Source organism: Hemiscyllium ocellatum, chromosome 1 (genome assembly GCF_020745735.1).
Source record: "Hemiscyllium ocellatum isolate sHemOce1 chromosome 1, sHemOce1.pat.X.cur, whole genome shotgun sequence".
Classification (NCBI taxonomy): Eukaryota; Metazoa; Chordata; class Chondrichthyes; order Orectolobiformes; family Hemiscylliidae; genus Hemiscyllium; species Hemiscyllium ocellatum.
In genome coordinates, this window is record NC_083401.1 from 36,898,641 (window position 1) to 36,924,881 (window position 26,241).

Here is a 26,241-nt window from a genome sequence, read left to right on the forward strand (position 1 = left end):
GTAACAATTAGTTAAGTTAAAACGGGTAAGACATGGAAGGAGAGCTCCAAATCATAGTCTGTTCCTCTTGCTCAATGTGGGAAGCCAGGCACATTTCGTGTGCCCAGGATCTGCACGTGTGCAAGTGTCTCCAGCTGCAAATAGCCAGTGATTGTGTAGATATTGATACCAACGACATAGGTTAAACAAAAAAAAGTCCTAAAAGCAGGACATAGAGAACTAAGAACAAAGTTCAAATGTAGGATCTCAAAAGGTAGTTATCTCAGGATTACTACCAGTGCCACGAGCAAGTAGAGCAGGAACAGCAGGATACATAGGAGGAAAAGATGGAGAGAGGGGAAGGGTTTCAGATTCATGGGGCAATGGGACTGGTTCTGGGGGGAGGTGGACAAACTGGACAGGTTACACCTGGGCAGGATTGGGACTGATGTCTTAAAAGAGAGGGCGAGGGGGAACAGAAGCTGGCGGAAAGGTTAACTCTGTGATCTGATTTGAGTGACAATTGCTTGTCATGGATTGACTAGACAAGAGGTGCAGGAATAGGCCAATCTGCCCTTTGAGCCTGCATCATCATTGAATATGATATTGGCTGATCATCCTTAATCAGTCTCCTGTTCCTGCCTTATCACCATAACCCTTGATTCCACTATTCTTGAGAGCTCTTTCTTAAATGAATCCAGAGACTGGGCCTCCACTGCCCTCGGGGCAGAGCATTCCACACAGCCACCACTCTCTGGGTGAAGAAGTTTCTCCTCATCTAACCTGTCCAAGTAACCCTGTAATCTCCTAACATTCTCCTCACATTTCACCCTGCCACCCAGCTTAGTATCTTCAGCAAATTTGCTAATGTTATTCCTAATACCATCTTCTATATCATTAATATATATTGTAAAAAGCTGCGGTTCCAGCACGGATCCCTGCGGTACCCCACTGGTCACTGCCTGCCATTCTGAAATGGAGCCGTTTATCACTACTCTTTGTTTCCTATCATCCAACCAACTTTCAATCCAAGTTAGTACTTTGCCCCCAATACCACACACCCTAATTTTGCTCACTAACCTCCTATGTGGGACTTTATCAAAAGCTTTCTGAAAGTCTAGGTACATTACATCTACTGAATTTCCCTCGTCCATCTTCAGAGTTACATCCTCAACAAATTCCAAAAGATTAGTCAAGCATGATTTCCCCTTCATAAATCCATGCTGACTCTGACCTATCCTGTTACTACTATCCAGATGTGTCGTAATTTCATCCTTTATAATAGACTCCAGCATCTTTCCCACCACTGAGGTCAGGCTAACTGGTCTATAATTTCCTGCTTTCTCTCTTCCACTTTTCTTCAAAAGTGGTACAACATTAGCCACCCTCCAATCTGCCAGAACTGATCCCGAATCTATCGAACTCTGGAAAACAATCAATAACGCATCCATGATTTCTCGAGCCACCTCCTTCAGTACCCTGGGATGTAGACCATCAAGTCCCGGGGACTTATCAAACTTCAGACCTAACAGTCTCTCCAACACCAATTCCTGGCAAACATAAATTCCCTGAAGCCACTGTTACCTGAGGGAGATTGCTTGTGTCTTCCCCAGTGAACACAGATCTGAAGTACCAATTCGATTCTTCTGCCATTTCTTTGATCCCTGTAATATATTCCCCTGTTTCTGTCTTCAAGGGCCCCAATTTTAGTCTTAACCATTTTTTTCACCTTTCACATACTTAAAAATGCTTTTACTATCCTCCTTTATATTTTACTTTCGTACCTCATTTTTCCTCTGCGTATTTCCTTCTGAGTAATCCTCTGTTGTTCTTTAAAAGCTTCCCAGTCCTCCGTTTTCCCACTTATCTTTGCTATGTTATACTTTTTCTCTTTTAACATAATATGTTTCTTAACTTCCCTCGTCAGCCACGGCCATCCATGCCTCCTCCTAGGATCTTTCTTCCTTTTTGGAATGAACTGATCCTGCATCTTCTACATTAAACACAGAAATATCTGCCATTGTTCCTCCACTATCATCCCTGCTAAGGTATTGCACCATTGAACTTCGGCCAGCTCCTCCCTCATAGCTCCAGAGTTCCCCTTATTCAACAGAAATATTGTCACTGCCGATTGTACCCTCTCCCTCTCAAATTGCAGATTGAAGTTTATTGTATTATGGTCACTACTTCCCAGTGGCTCCTTCACTTCGAGGTCCCTGATCAATTCTGGTTCGTTGCACAATACCAGATCCAGAATTGCCTTCTCCCTGGTAGGCTCCAGCACCAGCTGTTCTAAGAATCCATCTCGGAGGCACTCCAAAAAGTCTCTTTCTTGAGGTCCAATACCATCCTGATTCTCCCAGTCTAGCTGCATGTTGAAATCCCCCATAACAACTGCAGTAACAACTTTGTGACAGGCCAATTTCAGCTCCTGATTCAACTTACATCTGACATCCAGACGACTGGGGGCCTGTAGATAACTCCCAAGAGGGAGTTTTTACCCTTAGAATTTCTCAGCTCTATCCATACTGACTCTACATCCCCTGATTCTAGGTCCCCCGCGCAAGGGACTGAATATCATCCCTTACCAACATGGCCACCCCACCCTCTCTGCCCGTCAGTCTGTCCTTACGATAGCACGTGTAGCCTTGAATATTCATTTCCTAGGCCCTGTCCACGTGAAGCCACGTCTCGGTTGTCCCTACAATATCGTATTTGCCAATTTCCAAAAGAACCTCAAGCTCATCCATCTTATTTTTAATGCTTTGTGCATTCATATATAGTATTTTTAATTTGTTACTGCCCTCACCCTTTCCATCAACTCCTATTTCACTCAACCTTACAGCATGATCCCTTTCTGAGTTTTCTGCTTCATTGATAGTTGTGTTTCTGGACTTCCCTTGTTCTAACTTTCCTTGTATATGGGTTGTTCCCTGAAGCTCAAGATCTGGGAATGTTATGAATTTAATTTGAATTTTGGGAACCTAAAATGATTTTAAAAGAAAAAGCCATTTTGTAGGACAATGATCCTGGGCATGTTAGCTGAGCGAGGTTACTTCATGTCCTTTTCCACGTTGTTTAGACTAGTCCCTCATTAGGACAAAATGTGATAATAATGCAAAGGGAAGGTTATCTAGTCAAAGCAATTGGCCATTTGGGGCCTGGCTTGATCAGGGTTCCCATGATGCTTAATTACTGAAGCGTACTCAGACCGGTCAATGAGTTTCTCTTCCTCTGCAAACTTTTGCCATTTTGTTGCTGCTTATCTGATTGAGGACATGTGGCATTTTTGCCATTTTAATACCAAATTCTGTATAAAGACAGCTGGTCTGCAGCAATAGAGAGAATAAACCAAGAGAGCTCTGAAGGGTAAGAGCAGGTGCCGCTACTCTGCTAATGGTTTGAATAACCTTAGCTCAAGCCTGGCTTGTAGGCATCTATGTTATAGTGTAACTTTGATGCCATTTGTCAATAAAAGTAATAATTTAATTTAAACTAAACTGGCTGTAAGAGTCTTATATTCCAGACGACCACAGAGTATGATCTCCGGGACGGACCAAGAGAGGCTTACAGGTAGAGTTCATCAGGGATTCCCTGCGCTGTTTCAAATAAGTACTTTAACATTAGAGCATGGGTTAGCATTTAGAACTGTGACATCATTGCAATTATGGAGACTTGGCTGAAAGGAGGACAAGACTGGCAAGCGACTGTCTCAGGATTTAGGTGCTTCAGGTGTGATTGAAGGGGATGTAAAGGGGTGAAGGAGTTGTAGTACGAGTAAAGGAATATCGCGCAGCTGAGGTTGGATACATCAGAATTCTCATGCATTGAGGCAATTTGGTATAACTCAAAGATCAAAACGATCAAAGGTTAGGTGAACTGGCCACGCTAAATTGCCCATAGTGGGAGGTGCAGGGGTAAATATAGGGGAATGGGTCTGGGTGGGTGCACTTCAAATGGGTCGGTGTGGACTTGTTGGGTCGAAGGGCCTGTTTCCACATTGCAAGTAATCTAGAAAACCACAATGCCGGGGGTATACTGCAAGCCTCCCGACAGTGAGCAAGAGATAGAGGATATGTAGACAGATTTTGGAAAGATGTAAAAACAACAAGGTTGTTGTGGTGGGTGATTTTAGCTTCCCTATATTGGCTGGGACTCACTACGGGGTAGGGGCTTGGATAGGGAAGAATTTGTAAGGACTATTCAGGAAGATTTCTTGACAGAATATAAAAAGTCCAACCAGGGAAAAAAATTAAACTGGACTCCATTTTGGGGAAGAGCCCGGCCAGGTGAGTGAAGTTTCAGTGGGATGGCATTTCAGGAGTAGTGACCATAATACCGTGGGTTTTAAGATACTCATGGATAGGGATAACAGCAGTTCTCGGGTGAAGGTGTTAAATTGGAGGAAGGCGAACTACAACAGTACAGTATTGGCAAGAAGTTGATTGGAGGCGGTTGTTTGAGGGCAAATCCACATTGGACAATTGGGAGTATTTCATACGGCAGTTGATAAGAGCTCAGGAGCAGCATGTTTCTGTGAGAATGAAGGATAGGTATAGCAAATTACATGAACCTCACTTGACCAGGTATGTTATGACCTTGGTCAAAAAGAAAAAGGAAGCAAATGTAACGTCTAGGAGGGGAACTGAAAGCCCTCAAAAGTAGGGAAAAAAAAAGGAATTAGAAGTACTAAAAGTGATCATGAAAAGTCGTTAGCAAACAGGATTAAGGAGAATCCAAAAGCTTTTTACACACATATAAAAAGCAAGAGGGTAGCCAGGGAAAGGACTGGCCCACTTAAGGACAAAGGAGGGAATCTAAGTGTGGAGCCAGAAGCAGTAGGTGAGATCTTAAACAAATATTGTGTGCCGATATTCAACAAAGAGAAGGAATTGGTGGATGATGATCTCAAGTAAGCTAAGTTGGTATTAAAAAGTAAGAGGTGTTGTGCATCTTAAAGTATTAAGGTATTAAGGCCCTTCACGGAAAGGATTGACAGATTCATAGCTCTTTCCTGATTCTGTGGTGGTGGTGCATGGCCATTTCTTGACGGGTGGAGCAATTTGTAAGGTTAATTTCAATAATGAAGGAGACCTCCATATGCTAAATAGTTATGCAACCCCAAATGGTCCTGATGGGATCTATCTCAGCATATGGAGGTAGGCAAGAAAACAAATTGCTGGAGCATTGACAGACATCACTGTATCCTCTTTGGCCACAGGTGAGGTCCCAGAGGACTGGAGAATAATTAATGTAGTCTCATTGTTTAAGAATAATAGCGGGGATGATTTAGGAAATTATAGACCGGAGATCCCCACATCAGTGGTTGAGAAATTATTGCAAAAGATTATCAGATAATCTACATGCATTTCAAAGCAAATGGACTTATTAACAAGAGACAGCATGATTTTATGCATGGTAGTTAGTGAGGCACAACCTTGATCGAATTTTGCTTTGAGATAGTAATGAAGATGCGTGAGGAAAACCAATTGATGCTGTATTCATGGACTTCAGCAACTAGGTCCCTCAAGGCAGAATGGTACAACAGATGAAGTCATATGGTATCAGGGTGAGCTGGCAAGGTGAATACAGAACTGGCTTAGTCATAGGAAACAAAGGTTAGCAGTGGAAGGATACTTTTCCGAATATAGGGTTGTGATTAATGGTGCTCTACCAGGGTCAGTGCTAGGACCTCTGCTGTTCGTGGTCTGTATAAAATGAATTGGAGGAAAAGGTGTTTGGTCTAATTAGAAAATTTGCGGACGATATAAAGATTGCTGGAATTGCAGCTAGGGAGGATAATTACCAAAGGATAGGGCAGGATATAGACAAGTTGGACGCATGGGCAGAAATGTGTCAGGTGAAGGTTAATCTAGACAAAAAGGTCAGGCATTTTGGAAGGTCAAGGACAGGTGGAAATTATACAGTGATTGGCAGAACCCTTGGGAGTACTGATATACAGAGACCCGAGTGTCCACGTCCACAGATCACTGAAAGTGGCAACGCAGGTAGCTGAGGAAGTAAAAATGGCCTATGGCATGTTTGCCTTCATTGGAAGTTCAAATAGTCACACGAGACCAGGTTATAATACAAACAGGTTTATTTGAAATCACAAGTTTTCGAAGCACTACCCCTTCGTCACCCAAAGGTTGGTTTTCATTGGAAGGCAGGAGGCTGAGGGGTGACCTGAGAGAAGCTTACTGGTGGAGGTGGGGGGCGGGACGGGTAAGAAGAGACATATGCAAGGCAAGTTTCTCCACACAAAAAAAGAGTGGTGAGTTCCTGGGATGCACTGCCACAGGTGGTGGTGGAAGCAGCAGCATTCAAGGAGCACGGAAACAAATAGATGAATGGGAAGGGAATAAAGGGATATGGATCCTCTAAGTGAAGAGAGTTAATTCTGGAAGGGGAAAATGTTTCAGCACAGGCTTGGAGGGCCAGAGGGCCTGGTGCTGTGCTGTATTGTTTGAAGTTGCAGCAGAACATCAGGTACCTGATACACCCTGCTGCCACTGTGTTGTAGGTGGAGAGAGTGAATGCTTAGCCTCATGGATGGGCATCCATTAAGCATAATGCTTTGTTCTGATGGTTTCAAGCTATGAGCACTGTTGGAGCAGCAGTCAGCCAAGCTAAAACTATGTCACCATCCTTGCATGTGCCATGCAGATGCTGAACAAGCATTAGGGAAGCAAGATGAAAGTTGCTTCTCTCAGAAGCCTCAGTTTCTCACCTGCTCATGCAGCAACAGCATTTGGACAGGTGATCCAGTTGACTTTCTGGATAATGACAACCCCAAGAATGTTGGAAGTGGGGGAATTCAGCAATAGAGTGAAAGTCCTGTGGAGATGGTTAGATGGTCTTTCGTTGGAGAATATAATTGCCTGGCACTTGTTATGTAACATTACTTGCTACTTAGTTTCATATAGAGAAATTGATAGCACAGAAAACAGCCCTTAGCCCCATCAAATCTGCTCCAGTCAAAAACAATCAGCTTACGATTCCAACCTCATTTTACAGTATTTGGCCCACAGCCTTGTATACCTTGACACAGCAAGTGCACAGCTAAATACTTCTGAAATGTTGAGGATTTCTCTCCCTACTGTACTCTCAGGCAGTGAGTGCCAGATTCCCATCTCTCTGGGTAAAAATATTTTTCTTCACATCCCCACAAAACCTTTTACCTTCAAATCTATGCTTCCTGATCATCATTCACTCCTGTCTACTCTATCTAGGCCCCTCAATTGTACATGTCTCAATCATGCCCTCCCTCAGTCTCCTCTGCTCCAAGGTTAAAAAAAAACCCAGCGTCTCCAATCTCTCTTCACAACTTTCTCTCTCCAACCAGGTAATATCCTGGTAGATCTTTTCTGGTCTCTCTCCTCTCATGTGAATTCCAGAACTGCACACACTCTTGTTGTGGCCTAACTAATATTTTACACAGTTCCAGCATAACCTCTCTGCTCTTCAGCTCTAAGCTGTTAGTTCTACTCTGAAAGATTCCTATTTTGCACAATAGTAGTGTCACATGACTGAGGGCATGGTCACTGTGAAGGCAGGAACATGAGGCCATCTTGCCTCACCAAAGAACAGACTTACTGTAGTAAAACTGGCCCTGAAACAGAATTAAGGCCTGCCAGTGCTGGGCCACACCCCGACACGTTGCATCTGAGTGACACGCACCGAGTGTGTGTGGTGTTGGGTTAACTGTTTGTATGCCAAACAACCTTGTTAATGTGAAAACAACTTCAGACATTGAGATTTTCGGATTTTGGATAAAGGGTTGTCTACCTCTTTTTAAATTGCGACTTGACTTAGTGAGGTCCAGTTTGAGTTCCACCACAGCCTAAGTTACAACATGGACATAAGCTAAATTTCAGATGACTGTGAGACAGTCTATTGTGAGAAAAACGCATTTAGTTCATGAATGCCCTTAAGGGAAGGAAATCTGTCATCTTCACCTGGTCTAGTCTATTGTGTGACTGAAGAGCCACAGTAATTGACCCCCTATTTGGCATAACACGCCACTCAGTTCAAGGGAACATAGGGATGGGCAATAAATGCTGGCCAACTTGTGATGCCTATGCCCTACAACTGAATTTAAACAAAATTTCCAATGTCAAATACCAGGTGGCTCGTCTAATTTTGTTCCATCTGGAATTCCTGATGAAGGGCACCTACACCTTGCATGCTGCCTGACCTGCTGTGCTTTTCCAGTGCCAGACTTTTCAACTGACTCTCCAGCATCTGCAGTCCTCACTTTCTCCAAGCAATAGATGTGTACTGGCACTTACTGGCATGTACTGTTGTTATGGACCAGGCCCGGAATTAGTAAAAACAAAGCTTTTGTAGACTCTAAAAACGAGGGGAATTTGCAGCAAGTTACAACTGAGGAAGAGATGGGTGGCAGAGGCAGAACTTAAAGTGTCTGCATTTCAGTTTTTCCTCTCTCCTATGTAGTAAGAATAATTAGTCAATGCCATGTTCATTCCAATGAAGATTACCAAGACTTACTACATTTCTGCTAAAAGCTGAAAAGTCTGCGAAACATTGGAATTCAATTTAGAAAGTGAGCTAAAAGTTGTGCACAAATGGTGCCTGTTCATATACCTGTCTATGCTCTCTCCTTGACAGAGTATACCCATTCAGGATCCGCCAAAGCATTCTGCCTGCTATCTTTGTGTCAATCCATAACAACCTGAAGCCATGATAGTAGTGTTTTACTTCATCTACAATCTTCTGACTCAGGGACTTGCGGAGTTCAGGTTCTATAGGACTATACACAGGACCACCTTCTTCCAGTCGCTTATTCTTATCCTTCAGAGATTTGAGAGATTTTTCAACCTTGGAGTCGTCATACATGTGATGTGTAGAATGCCACCATCTTACTGCTACACAATGGGTTCCAGTAAAACTCATCTTGGTAGAAGTGCAAGGCAGAGGAGCACCCACAACTCCACAATACAAACGTTTTGGTCCTTTTGTCCAATTGTTATAGCGATCTCTTATGTGCAAAGGATTGTTGATCGAAGACACTATGCTGCAGTTTCTGAAGCAAACATTTCTGGAAAAATAGATCAGAAATCAAAATTATTTCAAACAAATTTAAGAAACATAGTAAATCTTCATTTATTTCTGAAAGAATTTCAATAATTTACTGCAAAAGAAAAAAAACTTCAATTCTTACAGAAAAATCCTGATTTGCACCTAGCAAAAGTAAAGTAATCAAGTCTAAAATAGCTATCAATCAATTGGCATCAAGGTGGAATACATTTTATTCTGGACTTATTTAAGGTTAAGTGCTAGAACTAAGTAATGCAACCTGCTCAACACAAATAACTAACTAACTTGACAGCTTACTCTGCAAATCACACTATGACAAATAGCATGAGAAAAACTTGGTAGGTTTGATTGAACTCAAGCACGATATAGCAAGGTCATGGAGAAACACATCTGTGCTCTTTCCATAAATGGATGAGGATTCTTGCATTAATTTGTGTCTATCTGACAAATTGACAGGGAGGATAATATGGGAGAATACAATTAACTAAAACTGCAACTTGCTGAAGTAAAGTATATGTCAAAAAGAAAACCGTGCTGAAGAAAAAAGTAGTAAAGATGGGCAAAGCCCCACAAAGTAGGGAGGTCATTGTGGATGCAGAGAAACCAAGAAAATGTAGACCTTTTAGTCTGCTTTTTGTTGTGCAGATGTTACTGGAGAAAAAAAAAGTGATAAACTCCTCGTAATTTGGGCTGTACACAAAGTACATAGATGTGATCTGCTCTTCACAAATCCAAAACACTGATGCGAACTAGGAAACAATCCTTGGTAAACAGGAGGATGACTATCCATGAACTTAAATGAGTTTCTCGAAGCTATCTGATAAGTTTCTGAAAAAGTAACTGTTAGTTTAAATGTAATGTAATAGAGCTGAAATAAAAAAGCCCCATGAGAATTTGTCTAATGCCTCAACTGCTCACTTGATTGATGAAAGCCGTGGAAAGCATTATGGATGAACAAGTTACAAAAAGCCATTAATAGATGAAAATAAATAATCTAAAGGTTGCAGGATTTCATTCAGCTTGAAGCAAAAGTAGACAAAATTGGTATTTTTGTTTATAGAAACAAGGTGTTGGTTTCCAATGCAAAAATAGCTGTGCTATTCATTTGTACGTGCACAGTTGCACCTCTGAAATCATATCAGAATAATATTCCATTTCAAACTTATTCGAAGTCCAATAACTCACAACAATTATAAATCAATCTGTAAAAGTCAATGGTAGTATGACCAAGTACAAGAAAAACATGAAATAGGTTAATGAAGATGGAAAGAGGAAAGAAGATTAGAACTTTTCTTACACATATATAAAGCTCATGGTTAGCCCAAATTGGAGCACTATAGTTCTAGACAACAAAAATAAGCAAAGGCTTATCATCCTTGAAAGAATCAGACAGATTAACCTGGGTCCAAGGGTTAGACAGTTAGACTAAGAGAAGAGATTACATAAAGTCAGCTTTATTTCCTGGAATATTCACGGCTCAGGTGATAAGGTTAAAGGTTTTATTATTTTGAAAGTACTTGATCGGGTGCAGAGAAACATTTTCTACTTGTACCAGAAGTCGCCTAGGTTGGGAGACATGAATGTTGAAGTTAGAAATCAAAACTATTCAGAAATTAAGCTACTTTAAGAAAGTCTTCATAATAAAGGGTGGTTGAAGGATCAAACTTGGAAATCATGGGGGTCAATTTCAGGCTAAAATCCACGACTGAGACATTATTAAAACATTAGGCTGCCCTTCAGAAGGATGTGAAGGCGCAAGAGAAAGTGCAGAAAGATTAAGGGACCAATTAAATGGATGAGGGATTGCATTTACATGGATAGATTGGAGAAACAAACTGTTATCCTTCGAGAAACATGACAACATATTTTACAGAGGAGCTCAAATCACGACAGGTCTGAATGTAGTAAGTTGGGGAAAAACTGTTCCTGTCGGAAGAAGGGCCAAAGACTCTTCAGATTTAAGAAACCATTTGGAGACAGTCCAATGGTAGGCTATATTCCAACAAGTGAACAGAAGAACATGGAAACTAGAAGCAGGAGTAGGCAATTCAGCCCTTCAAGCCTGCTCTGCCATTCGACATGAACACGGCAGTTGATATCTTGGTCTCAACTCCAATTTTAGCTGAACCTCTTCCACAGCTCTTTAACTCATTACTAATTAAAAATCCATCCGTCTCTTTATTTAGAATTTATTCAGTGCCTGGGGCCATCATATTCTGGGGTGGTGAATTCCATAGATTTACGACTCAGAAGTAATTTCTCATTTATTTCAAATTTGCTACCCCTTATTCTAAAGCAACAACTTCTCATTCCAGATTGCCCATTCTTTGCGTGTGTACTTTGTCATAACCCTCTTGCATCACAAATACCTCAATTAGGTATACAAGATGCAAAATCTCCTCTCATTTTAAATACAGAGTGTGTTGTCCTAAACTGCTCAATCTCTCTCCATGACTTGGAGGTGTCAGGGTCGGACTGGCGTGGATCAAGTTAAAAATCACAACACCAGGTTATAATCCAACAGGTTTATTTTTAAGCACTAGCATTTGGAACATTGCTCCTTTATAAGGTGGTTGTGGAGGTTAAGATCACGCTCACAGAATTTATAGCCAAAGGGTTCGTCAGTCTGACATAGTATTGTGACACACAGTCTTCGTACCAATTGTTTGAAATGCTGACCAATCTTGAGAATGTAATTTTTAAAAAGTTCTAGGATTTTCATATCTAAGAACAGAAACCAGCATATATGTCATAATAAAAAGATGAAAAAGTCTTAATCTAAGATTGCTTACTGTATCACATATACATGACACTGGACTCCTTTGGCTAAGAATTCTGAGAGCATGATCTTCAGCTCCACAACCACCTAATGAAAAAAACGGTGCTTCGAAACCTAGTGCTTCCAAATAAACCTGTTGGACTATAAGATGGTTTGTGATTTTAACAATCTCTCTTCATAAGAGAGACACGTATCTCCAGAATCAACCTAGTGAACTCCCTCTGAATTGCATCCAATGCAACATTCTGCCTCGGGGGATCCAAACTGTATGTAGCACCAGCTGCAGCCGCACTAATGCCTTGAACAATTGCAGCAAGAATTGCTTACTTTATTTACTGTTTCTTTAGCAATAAATGCCAGAACTCCATTTGTTTTCCTTATTTGGAGACAGTCCAATATACCTGCTGTACCTGTATACTCATTTTCTATGATTCATGCACAAGAATACCAGATCCTGCTGCACTAAAGCACTCTGATTTCTCTGCATTTAGATCATGTTACTTTTCTGTTTTTCTCTCAAGATAAATAACCTCTCTTATCCATGTTAAACTCTACATGCCAAATCTAACCTGTCAATATCCATTTGTAAAATTTCTTCATTGCAACTTAGCTTCCCACTGTTTTAGTAGGTGATGTTTTCATATGTAAATTTTGTTAGCACCTTCTATCCCTGCAACCAAGTTGTTAATCTAGATTCTAAATAGCTGGGTCCCAAGAACTAAACCCTGTGTTATTGTACTATTTATATCTAGTCAAACAATCTTGCTCAAAAGCTGAGCTTAATGTCAACACTCACTAATTCTCCTTGCTGCTGTGCATGCAGAGGCATCTAGAAACAGGGGTCAATGTGCCCACACACAATTAGCTTATAGTCCAATGGGTTTATTTGGAGACTGAAGTTGAAGGGTGATGGAAGAGGTTAGGTGAAAGGTAGAGTCGAGACCAAGATATGATCAGCCATGATCATTTTGAATGACTGCACTGCCTACAGTGACTTCTCTGGCGTTTTGGTCTTCTGTATGATACGGCAAATAATTGCTGCTCAGACCATCTCAGAGTGCATCAGTATACTGCTAAAGGGAAAAGAGCAAAGGTGACATGAGGAAAGTCGACCGTATGTATTGTCATTGAATCATACAGCACAGTCCAAACCACCAAAAATACCTATCACTTACATTAATCCCATAGCCATAGCATATGATTGGGATTTGGAATGCACTGAAATTGTCTCCAAGGTCGCAAGGAATCATGGCTTTCCAAAGAAATTGGGGAATTACCTGAAGAAATATTTGCACAGCTGTGGGGAAATGAGTGGAAGAACCTGAACTACTCTTGCAGACGACAAGTCAGAAAGATATTCTTTTGTGATTTTCTAATTCCAACTACATAACTCTCTCTCACAACAAATAGCAGCCATAAACTTACTTAATTCTCATCAGAAAAATGAAATATGTCTGTGTCCCTGGAGTGACATTCATCTGATAGCAAGATGTCCTCAAACAGGCATGCACTTTATTATTATGCTCTCTGTTGAACTTTCTAATTGTCCTCATGTCATCCTTATCTGTTTCCACTAATGCCAATTTCAGAGAGATATGCAAAAGATTTTTCTGCAGGCTTTTACTCCAATATTCTTAGAATGTTGGTGCATCATTAGATTCCTTTAAGAAATTTAGTTTTGTAACAAGTGAAGTCCAAGTCTTGGAAATAAATCCAGACATTGACAAAAAAATACATGGGGGAAAACAGCATCAATCTGATCCCACAAACTGCTTAAGGTGCATTGCTAATAAACCCAATGGCATTGCAATGCACAAAATTAGCAAGCAGCGATGAAATTTAGTAACATTTACTTAATCAATATTACACAAATGAAAACACTGAAGATCAATATCAACTGGATACTGTGATCTAAATTCTTCTAAAGAAGTTAGATATGGGAGATAAATATACCCATGTACATAATGTTTTATTGAATTGGTCATCATCAGGCAGAAATGACAGTGCATTGAGCTCTGCCAGGGAGCTGAAAGGAAAGAACGACTATTTGGAAAATTGCTCAGATCTCAACCCAACTATTTATCCAGTGAAAATGCTGGAAAATGTGCATACCAAGACAGAACATGGTCTCTATGGGTCTTAGCAGTAAGACTTCCCATTAACAAACAGAACATCAAGTCACCAATAAAGTCACTGCAAGCCCAGTAGTTGTGACAGTGCTGCCCAAAAATGACATGCACCTTGAAAAGCAGGAATCGTTTTCTCATGCATGCTACTATAGATTTAATGCATCAGATAAAAGAGCAACCTACATTACGAATGTGGAATTTATTTCACCCCAGATAAATTCAAATTGATTTCATTCATCAATAAAGCATAGTTTAAAATATCCGAAGAACAAAGCAATTTAGTAGTAAATGTAAATTTGCCACAGTCTTAGCAGACCAAAGGGCTGCTCTCTCTCATTCAAGAAAGGTGGTTATTCAACTGAGAATCACCATGTGTCAGGCAAGTGGAGAGGTTGAGAAGCAGTCCTCAGACAATGAAGAAATTGAACCCCTCACTCTGCATTGCAAATCAGCCATTCAGCCAACTCGACTGATCAACCCCCAGTAGTACTGTTTTCAAAATAACTATTTATTATTCAGAAAAATATCAGTAACCAGTGAAAAAAAATTACAAGAGCCATTTCTAGTTGTATTGGCCAGGGATCTCTTTAAGGCCAACTAATTTGGGTTTCAGTCCTGAAACTAGGAACTTTATCATCCTACTACAAATCCAGAGTGTACTTTGTCAGTGCCTGATTGACAGTTTATCATTTCTCATGTAATAATGCCCAATAATGATGCCAAAATAAATTCTTTCGTCCTTTAAAAGGATGAAAGTGAACCTCATGCTATTTTGAATAACTGGAAGGACTTCATATATTAAAAAAACCATGAGAAATAAACAACATGAACTTAGTGCTACAACATTTAAAAAGGCATCAGGACGTGTATATGAATAAAAAGTGTTTCGAAGGATATGGGCTAAATATGCCAAATGGGATTAGATTAACAAGTTGACCCAAATGGTCTGTTTCCATGCTGTACAGTAATATGACTCTTTAAGAAGAAAATTAATTGTCAGAATTTCAGTAAGGCAACCGAAACTTAAGTAATCTAAATTCAGGAACTGCAAGAGCTATTAAGTTCAAGACTGCCACAAAATTTACAACCAAAAGGCAGCAGCTCAAGGCTGGGGAAAAAAAGGCACACAGTTTAAACTTGAACTGTTTTCTCAAGTACTGAACATGTGGAACAGTCTGCCTAAAAGATCAATGGTATGGAAAGGTGAAGGAAAAAACTGGACCAATATTTAAAATGGGAGACTGAGGGTAATTAACTTTCAGTACCAGTCAAACTGATTCGAATAATTTAGAATAATGAATAATTCAGTCCAAGACACTATGGAACACTTAGGATTGTAGAGAATTGGTCTATACCCAACTAATATTTCTGATTAAAGAATATCCCCATGAGCAGCTGTGGTAAGAGAAAAAAGGGAAATGAACAAAATTAACTTGAAATACATACACTCAATATGAAACAAATTTTGCTGGTTTCCATTCTTGTGGAAATCCACAACTGTCTGACGATAAATAGTTAGCTTACCTGTGATTTGTCAACCTTAGTGCAGTACACTTGAGACAGGCAATTTCACCAAGACAACCTAGGAGAAATAGCAAGTAAAGGATAAACATGGCATAAATACGTTCCCTGAACTAAGCTAGGGGATTGGTAAAAGGCGATGAGAATTTATTTTTCCAAACAAATCAAATTCATTAACCACATATTACAACAAAAGGAAGAAGTTTGCTACGAAGTAAAAGGACAGCAGAAATTTTAAGTTACGGATTAAATAAGGTATCAATACATTTAGACACTTGCATTTCATAATACCAGAAGAGACTCTGTTCTATTCATTTTCCTCATTTGTTGAATAACTGCCATAAACGTGCATAAAATAGATGATGCACTATGTTAAAGTCTAGCTATGACGTCAATTAAAGGTGGATATAAAGCCTATGCTAGCGTTTCAATGGAAGTGAATTCATACTAGAATCATGTTTGTTATCAGACACCTACATTCAAACATTTTCTCTAATTTATTCAAAATAGATCCGTGACAAAATATTTTGTGACAATATCCATGACAAAAATCAGTGAGGTAAACTTCGAGAAACTACCAATGCAAAACCCCATTTTTCATCTTCATTTCCTCAGCTGATCTGTCATCACTAAGGCAGTTATCAAGTTAAATGTAGACCTTCGTTATCAGTAGCATGGTGCCATATCAGTGACCAAAAAATATATGCGAAGAGAAGCTTCATTTGTTTTGAAGGAATACATTGTTTAAAATTTCAAACATGAACAGGTACATATTGCAAGAGGGAAACTCAAATTCTCAATAAAACAAGCACATTTTGTCACACAAGATTCTTTTCTCGTTGACTACACTCTTCAAATACATAAATTTTGTTGAAAAGTTCATCCACTTCCAATTGTGAAATGTGAAATAATATTGTAATAATAGTGGCATGGGCAAAACAGTCTTTCAATTCACAAGCATCATGAAAAGAAATGTATTCACTAGAGCTTATTTATTCAGTATACCAGAGCTTAGGGTGGACAGTTGCACACAGACACCAAAATCTGTTGAAGTCACTTGCTTGACATACAGTACGAGAGCTATTAGTCCACTTCCCTGTCTGAAGTGACCATTTTAAAGCTGTGGATCACACCACATATATTGCTCATCTCTAGTAACCCAGTGCACAGAATGACAAGCAAGCCAGACAATCTATTGGTCAGAGAAAGTCAGGACTGCAGATGCTGGAGACCAGAGCTGAAAAGTGTGTTGCTGGAAAAGCGCAGCAGGTCAGGCAGCATCCAAGGAGCAGGAGAATCGACGTTTCAGGCATAAGCCCTTCTTCAGGAATGAGGAAGGGCTTATGCCCGAAATATCGATTCTCCTGCTCCTTGGATGCTGCCTGACCTGCTGCGCTTTTCCAGCAACACATTTTTCAACCTATTAGTAGGCTCGATCCTGGACTTGGTGAGAACTACTATTTCTAAGTCTGGGTATGTCGGTTTGCCAGCAAGGATTCCTTTTCTTAATCTGGGCACAATTCCAAGGCCCAATTGATACCCAGGTGAATAAGAACTGAAAAAACTGTGGATGTTGGGAATCAGAAACCAAAACAGAAATTGCTGGAAAGCTCAGCAGGTCCAGTAGCATCTGTGGAGAGAAATGAAAGTTTGCTTTTTGGGTTCAGTGACCCTTCCTCAGAACCTGTGTTCTAAGAGAGGGTCAGTGAATAAGAAACGTTAACTCTGCTTTCTCTCCACAGATGCTGCTAAAACTGCTGAGATATCCAGCTGGCCTTGGAGGATGAACCATGGTCCATTAAAGGACTACACAAGAATAGATTAACAATATATAAACACAGCCAGCTTGGCTTCTGCCAGAGATCCCCAGCTTTATAGACACAAATCAGAAGGAAATCAAGGGTTATGGGGAAAAAGCAGGACAGTGGAGTTCAGGATTATCAGATCAGCCACAATCTCATTTAATGGCAGAGAAACAGCAGCAGGCACTGAGTACTGTACAGACTATCGGCTAATAAGCCAGCTATAGCGTGCTCCAGTACTTGACAGCTATGGCACCTATCTGAAAATCAATGTTCCCTCTAAACTGCTTGACCATGCAACCGTTTAGAGGTCACACAAGTAATTATGCATGCAGACATCACTGCTAAACATAACCTTGAAAGTCCATAGAGCCGAAAATTAAAATTCAAGGAAGTCGAAAATGTGCAACAATTCAGGATTCTGGATACAAAAAGCAACATAAACCCAATTTGGATAATTACCATCCTGTCAGTCTACTCTCCCATCATCTGTAAAGTGATAAAAGATGTTATCAATAGTGCTATCAAGTAGCATTTGTGCAACAATAACCTGCTCAATCAGATTAGATGATTAGATTACTTACAGTGTGGAAACAGGCCCTTCGGCCCAACAAGTCCACACCGACTCGCCGAAGCGCAACCCACCCATACCCCTACATATACCCCTTACCTAACACTACGGGCAATTTAGCATGGCCAATTCACCTGACCCGCACATCTTTGGACTGTGGGAGGAAACCGGAGCACCCGGAGGAAACCCACGCAGACACGGAGAGAATGTGCAAACTCCACACAGTCAGTCGCCTGGGGCGGGAATTGAACCCAGGTCCCTGGCGCTGTGAGGCAGCAGTGCTAACCACTGTGCCACCGTGCTGCCCTTAGTTTGAGTTCCACTGAGGACATGCAGGTCCTAACCTCATTACAACCTTGGTTCAAACAAGGAGAAAAGAGATGAGTTCCAAAGATGAGTCATTGTATTTGAGCCAGTGGGATTTCTAGGCACCGTAGAAAAACTAGAAGTAGGGAAAATAAGATCTTCCTTGGAATCATATAATCGCTCAAAGGAGGATGGTCACAGAAGACCAAAAGACCATAAGACATAGGAGTGAAAGTAAGGCCATTTGGCCCATCGAGTCCACTCCGCCGTTCAATCATGGCTGATGGGCATTTCAACTCCACTTACCCGCATTCTCCCCGTAGCCCTTAATTCCTCGTCACATCAAGAATCTATCAATCTCTGCCTCGAAGACATTTAGCGTCCCGGCCTCCGTTGCACTCTGCGGCAACGAGTTCCACAGGCCCACCACTCTCTGGCTGAAGAAATGTCTCCGCATTTCTGTTCTGAATTGACCCCCTCTAATTTTAAGGCTGTGTCCACGGGTCCTAGTCTCCTCACCTAACAGAAAAAATTTCCTAGCGTCCACCCTTTCTAAGCCATGTATTATCTTGTAAGTTTCTATTAGATCTCCCCGTAATCTTCTAAACACCAATGAATACAATCCCAGGATCCTCAGCCGTTCCTCGTATGATAGACCAACCATTCCAGGGATCATCCGTGTGAATCTCCGCTGGACACGTTCCAGTGCCAGTATGTCCTTCCTGAGGTGTGGGGACCAAAACTGGACACCGTACTCCAAATGGGGCCTAACCAGAACTTTATAAAGTCTCAGATGCACAACGGTGCTTTTATATTCCAACCCTCTTGAGATAAGTGACAACATTGCATTCGCTTTCTTAATCACGGACTCAACCTGCATGTTTACCTTTAGAGAATCCTCGACTAGCACTCCCAGATCCCTTTGTACTTTGGCTCTACGAATTTTCTCACCGTTTAGAAAGTAGTCTATGCTTTCATTCTTTTTGCCAACATGCAAGACCTCGCATTTGTTCACTTTGAATTCCATCAGCCATTTCCTGGACCACTCTCCCAAACTGTCTAGATCCTTCTGTAGCCTCCCCACTTCCTCAGTACTACCTGCCTGTCCACCTAACTTCGTATCATTGGCAAACTTCGCTAGGATGCCCCAGTCCCTTCATCCAGATCATTAATATATAATGCGAACAGCTGCGGCCCCAACTCTGAACCCTGTGGGACACCGCTTGTCACCGGCTGCCATTCTGAAAAAGAACCTTTTATCCCAACTCTCTGCCTTCTGTCAGACAGCCAATCCTCAATCCATCCCAGTAGCTCACCTCGAACACCATGGGCCCTCAACTTACTCAGCAGCCTTCCGTGTGGCACCTTATCAAAGGCCTTTTGGAAATCTAGATAGATCACATCCACTGGGTTTCCCTGGTCTAACCTACTTGTCACCTCGTCAAAGAATTCCAACAGGTTTGTCAGACACGACCTCCCCTTACTAAATCCATGTTGACTTATTCTAATCAGACTCTGCTCTTCCAAGAATTTAGAAACCTCATCCTTAATGATGGATTCTAGAATTTTACCACAGTTGTTGGTGGTTAGACATCGCAGCTCCAGAATATATCTGCACTTGTTCTTTAAGGTAGGTGTTTCAGGCACAATCCAGCTTCAACTTCCTTGAAGGACTTATTCTAAGATCCCAAGTTACTGATGCTTGAACTACGTTCAGCATCTTATGCAACTCTGCAAATACTGAAACAGACATTGTCCAAGTGCAGCAAAATATGAAGAACATCAAGTTTTGGGCTGACAATTGGGATGTTCACGTCAGCTACGTGCCAAGCAAGGACAAGAGAAACAGGGGAGAAATGAACCATTATCTTTGACCTTCAGCAGCAATGAAATTATTGAATACCCCACTATCAAAATCCTGGAGGATACCACTGACCAGAACTTGAACTCAGCCTTAAATGCTGTGCTTACAAGAAGTCAGAGACTTGGAATCCTTCAGAGATTAACTCACTTTCTGACTCCTCAAAGCCAGCCCACCATCTGTAAAAGCTCAAGTCAGCAATGTAATTACTTATTCCCCACTGGCTGAAAGTGTGCTGTACCAGTAACACAAAAGGAAGCTTGATACCTTCCAGAACATAGCAAGTTGCTTAAGCATATCCACAAACACTCACTCCAATAACATTGAACAGTAATTAACAGAAATTCACTAAGGCTCCCACAACAGCAACACAAACCCACAACCAATCTAGAAACACAAAGACAGCAGATACATCAAGTCTATTGTCCATCACTTGCAAGTTCCCTTCCAAATCACACACCATTCTGACTATAAAACATATTGCCATTCCTTCACTGTTGCTGGGTCCAAATCCTGAATTCCCATACTAAGGGGAGGGCTGGTCTACTGCAAAAACACAGCAACATTTTAAAATGCCAGAAAGAATCAGGGACCATATCCCATTAAATGAATTTTTGAAAAAAAACTCAATCTTGTAGGTCCTCAGTTTGAAATTCAACTACTGTATAATAGTTGGTTTTGTAAAATTGTGGTGGAGGGAAATTGTAGAAAAACTTGCCTGGAGGCTTGGCGCTCATGCAGTGTCTTTCTATTGGCCCAAAAATGAATTAAGAAAAACAAACCATTTAAGTTGGGTTTTATCCACACCCTACAATGGGTTAATTACAAATGCAGCAAGAATTCTTACGAAAGCATGAACAACAGTGACTTATGTTATATCATGTCATGCGCTCTGGAGCATTTCTAGTCCTTTTCTTCTATTCTGTTATTAAAAATTATTGTTCTATCATAGCTTTTCAGAGATTATTTTTCCTTGCAGCCAGAATACTTAAAATCGGTCCAGCAAATATATTCAAACAACAACCAAGTAGATATTACTCTAAATAGTAATATTAGAGCTATGTCATATACACTGTTAAACTTAGCAATCTTACGTAATGTTGATTGATCAAATCCTGATCAAGTTAAGTTTAAATTAAAAGTAAGATTCAATCTGTTGCTTCATTATGCAGTGGAAATACCACTGTGATCTCACAAAAGCTTCCTTACAATACATGACATCATAAATATCAGGCTTGTTGTTTTTGAAAATAAAACCTTTGTCAATTTGACAAAATACTAATACCAATTACTTTTAAAATATTATTCCATATGGATATTTAAGCTATCAAAGAAAATGCCCTTAAGTATGGAACCTAATTAGTGATGATACTGAGTGCACAGCCTTGACATTTAACATTTAAAATCCATGCCTGGTGATGAAAATGAGTTCAGCAAACCTGTTGTAATGCTAGGCCTGACATCAGGAAAACTAATCATGGAAACTACAGAACTAATGGTCATAAAATCCACCCAACTCATTAAATTTACTTCAGGGAAAGTAACCAATCGCTTTGAAAGTCACCAGTCTCGTATTGTGGCTTAACTCAACATTGAGGTTAACTGAGGAAGCTCTCTTGCTAGTTGTAAACATCCCAAAGGCATAAAATAAAAATTCCCCAAGAGTGAATAAATAATCTCATCCAGAGAGCTTGCATCTCAAATGACAAAAGAAAGTGAATATGGAAATAATGGAAAGGCTTGCAATAATCTAACAATCATCCCCATATATGTGGGAGACACGACAATTGGAGTGAGACAAGAGGATTTTGGAGTGACTACAGAGACATCAACAGGAGTGGGTTACTCAGCCCCTCGAACTTGCTCCACAATTCAATAGAATAATGGCTAATCCCACCATTGCTCATGTGCACTTCCCTGCATTTTTCCTGGGAATGCAAAAAGTGGATGTAGGTGGGAGCAAATACGTGGGAGGGAAGATGGACAGGTAGGACAAGTCAAGGGGGTGTGGAGTTGGTGGGTTAGATCTGGGATGAAGTGGGGGAGGGGAGATTTGCAAACTAGTGAAATCAATGTTGATGCAGTTGGTTGAAGGATCCTAAGGCAAAGAGGCATTTTTCCTCTAGGTGGCAGTTGGATTAGATTTGGTGGTGGAGGTGACCCAGGACTTTCAGTATCTCTCCAAATCTTTCCTCTTCATGCACTTATCCATATGGCATCCATCATTTTCTTTGCCAGTTCATTCCACACATGAGCGATTCCTTGTGCAAATAAGTTGCCCCTCATGTCCTGAAGTCTTTTTCCTCTCACGTAAAAATATGCCTAGTTTTGAACTCCCTGGCCCTCATGAAAAGAGCCTTATCATTTTGGATCACCTTACGCATTAACCTATTGTAAAACACCTTGTCAAACACCTTCAGGAGGTCCAAATTCAACATATCTACTGATCTCTCTGTCCATTCTGGTTGACAGTTCCTCAAAACGACAGACAGGCATGATCCCCCTTTTGTGAAGCTATGCTGACTTTCCTTGATAAGATTATATAGAGTCATAGAGATGTACAGCATGGAAACAGATCCTTCAGTCCAACCCGTCCATGCCGACCAGATATCCCAACCCAATCTAGTCCCACCTGCCAGCACCCAGCCCATATCCCTCCAAACCCTTCCTATTCATTTTCCTATCCAAATGCCTCTTAAATGTTGCAATTTTACCAGCCTCCACCACATGGTCTGGCAGCTCATTCCATTCACGTGCCACCCTCTGCGTGAAAAAGTTGACCCTTAGGTCTCTTTTGTATCTTTCCCCTCACCCTAAACCTATGCCCTCTAGTTCTAGACTCCCCCAACCTTTGCCTATTTACCCTATCCATGCCCCTCATAATTTTGTCAACCTCTATATGGTCACCCCTCAGCCTCCGACGCTACAGGGAAAACAGCCCCAGACTGTTCAGCCTCTCCCTCGCGCTCAAATCCTCCAACCCTGGCAACATCCTTTTCAAAACATGCTGTTATTATTTCTTTAATAATTAATTCCAACATTCTTCCAATAACAGCATCACAAAACTTGAAACTGCTGCAAGAAATTTGTAAATCCTCCAACCATTGTCTCATTTTCAGACACAGGATGAAAGGCTGCACAAATCAGGTTTCTGTACTTAACAGTAAATCACTATTTAAACTCATTAGATTTTAGATTCAGGAAGACAATTAGCCAGAATCTCACAGCACAGAAACAGACCCTTTGGTCCACGTCGTCCCTGCTAACCAGGTATCCTAAACTGAATCTGTCATATTTGATTTGATTCGATTCCCTACAGTGTGGAGTCAGGCCCTTTGGCCCAACCAGTCCACACTGACCCGACAAAGATGAGCCCACCCATACTCATTTCCCTCTGACTAATGCACCTAGCACTATGGGCAATTTAGCATGGCCAATTCACCTGACCCGCTTACCTTTGGACTGTGGGAGGAAACCGAAGCACCCGGAGGAAATCCACGCAGACACGGGAGATAATGAAGCAGATCAAAGCAGGACTTATACAATTAAATGGTAAGGTCCTCGGGAGTATTACTGAGCAAAGAGACCTTAGAGTGTAGGTTCATAGTTCCTTGAAAGTAGAGTCGCCGTTAGATATGCTTTCCTTTATTGGTCAGAGTATCGAGTATAGGAGTTTGGAGGTCATATTGCGGCTGTACAGGACATTGGGTTATACCACTGTTGGAATATTGCATGCAATTCTGGTCTCTCCTTCCTATTGGAAGGATGTTGTGAAACACGCAAAGGTTTAGAAAAGATTTACAAGGATGTTGTCAGGGTTGGACGATTTGAGCTATAGGGAGATATCGAATAGGCTGGGACTGTTTTTTCTGCAGTGTTGGAGGCTGAGGGGTGACCTTATAGAAGTTTATAAAATCATGACGGGCATGGATAGGAAAAAGTTTTTTGCTCGGGTGGAGTCGTCCAGAACTAGAGGGTATAAGTTTAAGGTGAGAGGGGAAAGATATAAAAGGGACCCAAGGGGCAATTTTTCACAGAGGGTGGTGCATGCACGGAATGAGCTGCCAGAGAAAGTGGTGGAGGCTGGTACAACTGCAAATTTGAAAGACGTCTGGATGGGTATATGAATAGGAAGCATTTAGAGGGATATGGGCGAAGTGCTGGCAAATGGGACTAGATCTGGTTGGGATACTGGGTCGGCATACACTAGTTGGACAATAGGTGCAGGAGTAGGCCATTCAGCCCTACGAGCCAGCACCACTATTCATTAAGATCATGGCTGATCATCCACAATCAGTATCCTGTTCCTGCCTTATCTCCATAACCCTTGATTCCACTATCTTTAAGAGATCTCCAAAGTATCCAAAGACTTGGCCTCCACTACCTTCTGGGGCAGAGCATTCCATATATCCACCACTTTCTGGGTGAAGACGTTTCTCCTCAGCTCTGTTCTAAATGGCCTAACCCCTTATTTTTAAACCGTGTCCTCTGGTTCTGGACTCATCCATCAGCAGAAGCATGCTTCCTGCCTCCAGAGTGTCCAATCCTTTAATAATCTTATACGTCTCAATCAGATCCCATCTCATCCTTCTAAACTCAAACGTATTCAAGGCCAGTCGTTCCAATCTTTCAACATATGATAGCCCCACCATTCCAGGAATTGACCTGTGAACCTGCACTCCCTCAATAGCCAGATTGTCCCTACTCAAATTTGGAGGCCAAAACTGCACACAATACTCCAGGTGCGGTCTCACCAGGGCCCTGTACAGCTGCAAGTGGATCCCTTTGCTCTTCTACTCAATTCCTCTTAATGCGGCCAGCATGCCATTAGCTTTCGTCACTGTCTGCTGTACCTGCTTGCTTGCTTTCATTGACTCATGTACAAGAACACCTATATGGCGCTGTCTCTTCCCTTTCATCTCTATTACTCAAAGTCATTGTGAGTAAGGGGAAGGGTAGGCAGGGAGCAGATGAACAATGCAAAGACACAGGTAGTTTGTTTTAATGCAAGAAGTGTACGAGGTATGGCAGATGAACTTAGGGCTTCGATTAGCGCCTGAGTGTATCATGTTATTGTAAACTCCAACCTCTCACCCTCAGAACGTGAAACTCCAACCTCTCACCCTCAGAACATGAACTTTCACAACCAAGACTCCCGCCCACCCTCTGACGACCCCTTCTCCCGCCTCCAACGCACCCCATCCACCTGGACACCCCGCGCTGGCCTCTTACCCGCCCTCGATCTATTTATAGCCAACTGCCGCCGCGACATTAACCGACTCAACCTGTCCACCCCTCTCACCCACTCCAAGCTCTCACCCTCAGAACGTGCAGCCCTCCACTCCCTCCGCTCTATTCCAACCTCACCATCAAACCGGCAGACAAGGGAGGCGCGGTAGTAGTTTGGCGCACCAACCTTTATACCGCTGAGGCCAAATGCCAGCTCGCGGACGCCTCCTCTTATCGCCCCCTTGACCACGACCCCACCTCCCACCACCAAACCATCATCTCCCAGACCATCCATAACCTCATCACCTCAGGGGATCTCCCATCCACCGCCTCCAACCTCATAGTCCCACAACCCCCACCGCCCATTTCTACCTCCTGCCCAAAATCCACAAACCTGACTGCCCCGGCCGACCCATTGTCTCAGCCTGCTCCTGCCCCACCGAACTCATCTCCGCATACCTCGACACGGTTCAGTCCCCTTTAGTCCAAGAACTCCCCACCTACGTTCGGGACACCACCCACGCCCTCCACCTCCTCCAGGATTTGCGCTTCCCCGGTCCTCAACGCCTTATTTTCACGATGGACATCCAGTCCCTGTACACCTCCATCCCCCATCACGAAGGACTCAAGGCCCTCCGCTTCTTCCTTTCCCGCTGCACCAACCAGTACCCTTCCACTGACACCCTCCTTCGACTGACTGAACTGGTCCTCACCCTGAATAACTTCTCTTTCATATCCTCCCACTTCCTCCAAACTAAAGGAGTTGCCATGGGCACCCGCATAGGCCCCAGCTACGCCTGTCTCTTTGTAGGATATGTGGAACAGTCCATCTTCCGCAACTACACTGGCACCACCCCCCACCTTTTCCTCCGCTACATCGATGACTGTATCGGCGCTGCCTCGTGCTCCCACGAGGAGGTTGAACAGTTCATCAACTTTACTAACACCTTCCATCCCGACCTCAAATTTACCTGGACTGTCTCAGACTCCTCCCTCCCCTTCCT

The 26,241-nt window shown here is 41.9% G+C and overlaps 1 protein-coding gene across 2 annotated transcripts in view; it reads right to left on the reverse strand.

Annotated features, from left to right (window-relative positions):
- letm1 (leucine zipper-EF-hand containing transmembrane protein 1) overlaps positions 1-26,241 on the reverse strand; it is an 87,923-nt gene that overhangs the window by 51,622 nt on the left and 10,060 nt on the right. For both annotated transcript variants that reach the window (XM_060846486.1, XM_060846410.1), the window contains exons 2-3: positions 15,472-15,529; positions 8,587-9,040 (exon numbers count right to left, since the gene is read on the reverse strand). In XM_060846486.1, the coding sequence (XP_060702469.1) occupies positions 8,587-9,040; positions 15,472-15,529 (512 nt within the window). The remainder of the gene's footprint in view (positions 1-8,586; positions 9,041-15,471; positions 15,530-26,241) is intronic.